The sequence below is a fragment of the Myotis brandtii genome, unplaced genomic scaffold, assembly GCF_000412655.1.
Source record: "Myotis brandtii unplaced genomic scaffold, ASM41265v1 scaffold888, whole genome shotgun sequence".
NCBI classification, from domain to species: Eukaryota; Metazoa; Chordata; class Mammalia; order Chiroptera; family Vespertilionidae; genus Myotis; species Myotis brandtii.
The window spans coordinates 241,610-245,072 of NW_005371636.1; the positions used below are offsets into that span (position 1 = coordinate 241,610).

A 3,463-nucleotide genomic window follows, 5' to 3' on the forward strand; every position below is an offset into this window, starting at 1 on the left:
GATAGATAGATAGATAGATAGATAGATAATAGATAATGATAGATGATAGATAGGTAGGTAGATAGATAGATAGATAGATAGATAGATAGATAGAAAGAAAATAGATAATGATAGATGATAGAAAAATAGATTGATAGAAAAATAGATAGAAAAAGATAGATGGTAGATAGAAAAATGATAGATAGATAGATAGATAGATAGACGGTAGATAGAAAAATAGATGATAGATAGATAGATAGATAGATAGATAATACCCTTCTAAGGCTCTGATAAGGTCTGATTAAGACCGGGCCCCTGAGGCACAAAAGGGAGAAATGGAACCCTCAGAGGTGCCCTAACCAGCCACAGGAGGGGAAAGGACAGGTCTCAGGGATGGAAAGCCTTCCTCCTTCCAGGTCCGACTTCATGTTGAGCCAACCGTCTGTTGCTGTTGTTGGAGGCGATACAGAGAAAGGACATTTCACTGTATTTTTTTTTAACGCCATCGTTTCTACGTCCTCGCTGAGACAGGTAAAGGGACTTCAGCGATGGCTCAGACGTACCTTTCGACGTCGAAGGGGAAACAGAACTTGGGCACGCTCTTCAGGACTTCCTGCGAAGGCAAATCGGAAAAACAAACACAAAAAGCTTTAGGATGTGTATAAAGACGCAGTTAAACCTTTCCTGAGACATGGGGGGGGGGGGGGGGGGGGGTCATTTCTTAAGCAGAACTGGCCCAGGTTGGGCGACGACCTAATTGATTATTAAGAAGGAAGGAGGGGTGTGTGAGGGCAGATTGCAGGGACAATGGCCCGGGGCCCCAGGCGGCAGAGAGGTCTGGCCTGAAGGGTATTAACACCCTTCACATCCCTGCTGCGGTCCCCTCAACAAGGCCATATGGATTTTACAAGAAGCGCCCGCACCATATGGGGAGGCTACTGGTCCCACAGACCAGCCACGGGGACTTCTGACAGATCCTGGCCCAGAAATAGAAATGTTGATAGAGAGAAAAATAGATAGATAGATAGTAGATAGAAAAATAGATAGATGATAGATAGATAGTAGATGGAAAAATAGATAGAAAAAGATAGACAGTAGAGAGAAAAATAGATAGATAGATAGTAGATAGAAAAATAGATAGATGATAGATAGATAGTAGATGGAAAAATAGATAGAAAAAGATAGACAGTAGAGAGAAAAATAGATAGATAGATAGTAGATAGAAAAATAGATAGATGATAGATAGATAGTAGATGGAAAAATAGATAGAAAAAGATAGACAGTAGAGAGAAAAATAGATAGATAGATAGTAGATAGAAAAATAGATAGATGATAGATAGATAGTAGATGGAAAAATAGATAGAAAAAGATAGACAGTAGAGAGAAAAATAGATAGATAGATAGTAGATAGAAAAATAGATAGATGATAGATAGATAGTAGATGGAAAAATAGATAGAAAAAGATAGACAGTAGAGAGAACACACGCACCACACACATGCGCGCGCGCGCGCACACACACACACACACACACACACACACACACACACACGCAGGCCCTGCTGCAACACAGCCTCAGCTCGCTTCCCAACTGGCAGAAGCGCGCCTCGGGGGACAAGCCTTTAAACCTCAGCGCTCTTTAAAATTCAACCAGCCAGCAGGCCCCCAGCCCAGCGCATAAACAGCCCAGACAAAAAAAGCCCCTCTCGGCTTCTGTCGGTGACAAAGCCGCCCAGCAGTGGCCTGTGTCTCCCCTGACATGCTGCAACACAGCCTCAGCTCGCTTCCCAACTGGCAGAAGCGCGCCTCGGGGGACAAGCCTTTAAACCTCAGCGCTCTTTAAAATTCAACCAGCCAGCAGGCCCCCAGCCCAGCGCATAAACAGCCCAGACAAAAAAAGCCCCTCTCGGCTTCTGTCGGTGACAAAGCCGCCCAGCAGTGGCCTGTGTCTCCCCTGACAGGGGAAGCCGGGCTCACACAGATCAATAGATGGGAGTCCTCCCTAGCTCCCTGGGCTCCTGTTTCTGCCTTAATTACAGGTGCTATTCACACTGAAGTTAAAAAAAAAAAACGAGAGAGGGGGGGGAGGGGAAGGGAGAAGGAGAGAGAGGGAGAAAGAGGTAGAGGGAGGGAGAGAAAGTATTGGAGGGAGAAATAAGACACATGAAATTCGTTTTGGGGGGATGCTTTTAACAATACTGTTAATTAAAAGTTGTACTTCTGCATTGATTGGAAGTGTTCATACATCTGATCTTTCCACCACACAGTGTTTTGGGTCACACACACACACACACACACACACACACACAAGAGAGAGACTTTGCAGCCAAAGAAACACGCTGATGGGACCCAACCCCTGGGAAACTCGGCAGCAGGCACCCCGAGTTATAGCTCACCCCGAGTTATAGCTCGAATGAAACCTCCCGTGTCTGTCTAAAACCCAGCCTTTCTGCCTAAAACAGCACAGCTTCTAGGTGGCCCCTGTGAAAATCAAGGTTCTCATTAAGCGTAGAGAGTAGCCTCATTCAGGCCGAAACCTGCCTTGAGCTTCCATTTGTCCTAAAATAATTTTCCGAGCGTTCAGAAATCACACACACACGCGCAGTTAGAACAGAACGCACATATTTAAATGGCCGGCCGTTTGGCCCCAAATAGAAAAAAAGGCCTGTTTTTGTCACATCCGAAAAACAGCTTCAGATGAAGTCTGAGTCCTTCGCTTAAACTTCAGAATGGAAGAGAGAACATCTGACAAGTTCAAAGCCAGGGGGTGTTGCGAGAGATTTGTGAGCCTTTTCCTGTTAAAAAAGAAAAGGGCCACTATCTTCATGCAGTAGCCACAGCCCCTGCACCCCCCAAAAATACCTTCCCTGTGACCTCCTTACCCTTAAAACCTACACCCCGAGAAACCATCGATCTCCCAGCAGCTAAACCCTATAGGGAACGGGGGAGAGCGTGTTCTAAAGTAGAACCTCTCAGGTTCTGTTAAAATGTGGAGGGCGGTCGCGTTCCCGTGAGAAATAAAACATTGTGAAACCCCAACGCTGGGGCCTCAGAGAACTCCCAGCACCCCGGGTCCCCGAGGCCGCGAGAAGAGCATCGGGTAGGATACCAGCCTCTGTCCTCAGGGCGGGGCCCTGGCCCGCGCAGGAAGGTGGGCCTGGGAAAGTGGGACCCGCATCTGGGGGAAGCGAACGGTTTTACTCCTGGCAACGTTCTGCCAAGTGCAAAGAGAAGCCCGGCTAACCTGAAACCATTTAAATGACTGAGACGGAACCGGATCGTGGCCAATGAGAGCAGTTCTGGGGCCATCGCGCATCCTTAGCTTGAGCTGCGAACGTGAAGCCACTGACCACACTTACTGCCCCATAACACCATCGAGACCCTTCCCTGCAAAAGGGCTCTATCGTTTCTGTGAAGATAGGTAGGTAGATAGATAGATGATAGATAGATAGATAGATAGATAGATAGATAGATAGATAGATAATA

General features: G+C 46.6%; 1 protein-coding gene across 1 annotated transcript in view; it reads right to left on the reverse strand.

The window, feature by feature from the left end:
* The window catches only part of DENND1B (DENN/MADD domain containing 1B), a 97,385-nt gene that overhangs the window by 63,996 nt on the left and 29,926 nt on the right, over window positions 1–3,463 (reverse strand). Inside the window, exon 4 of the mRNA XM_014532352.1 lies at window positions 543–592. Within this exon, the coding sequence (XP_014387838.1) occupies window positions 543–592 (50 nt within the window). The remainder of the gene's footprint in view (window positions 1–542; window positions 593–3,463) is intronic.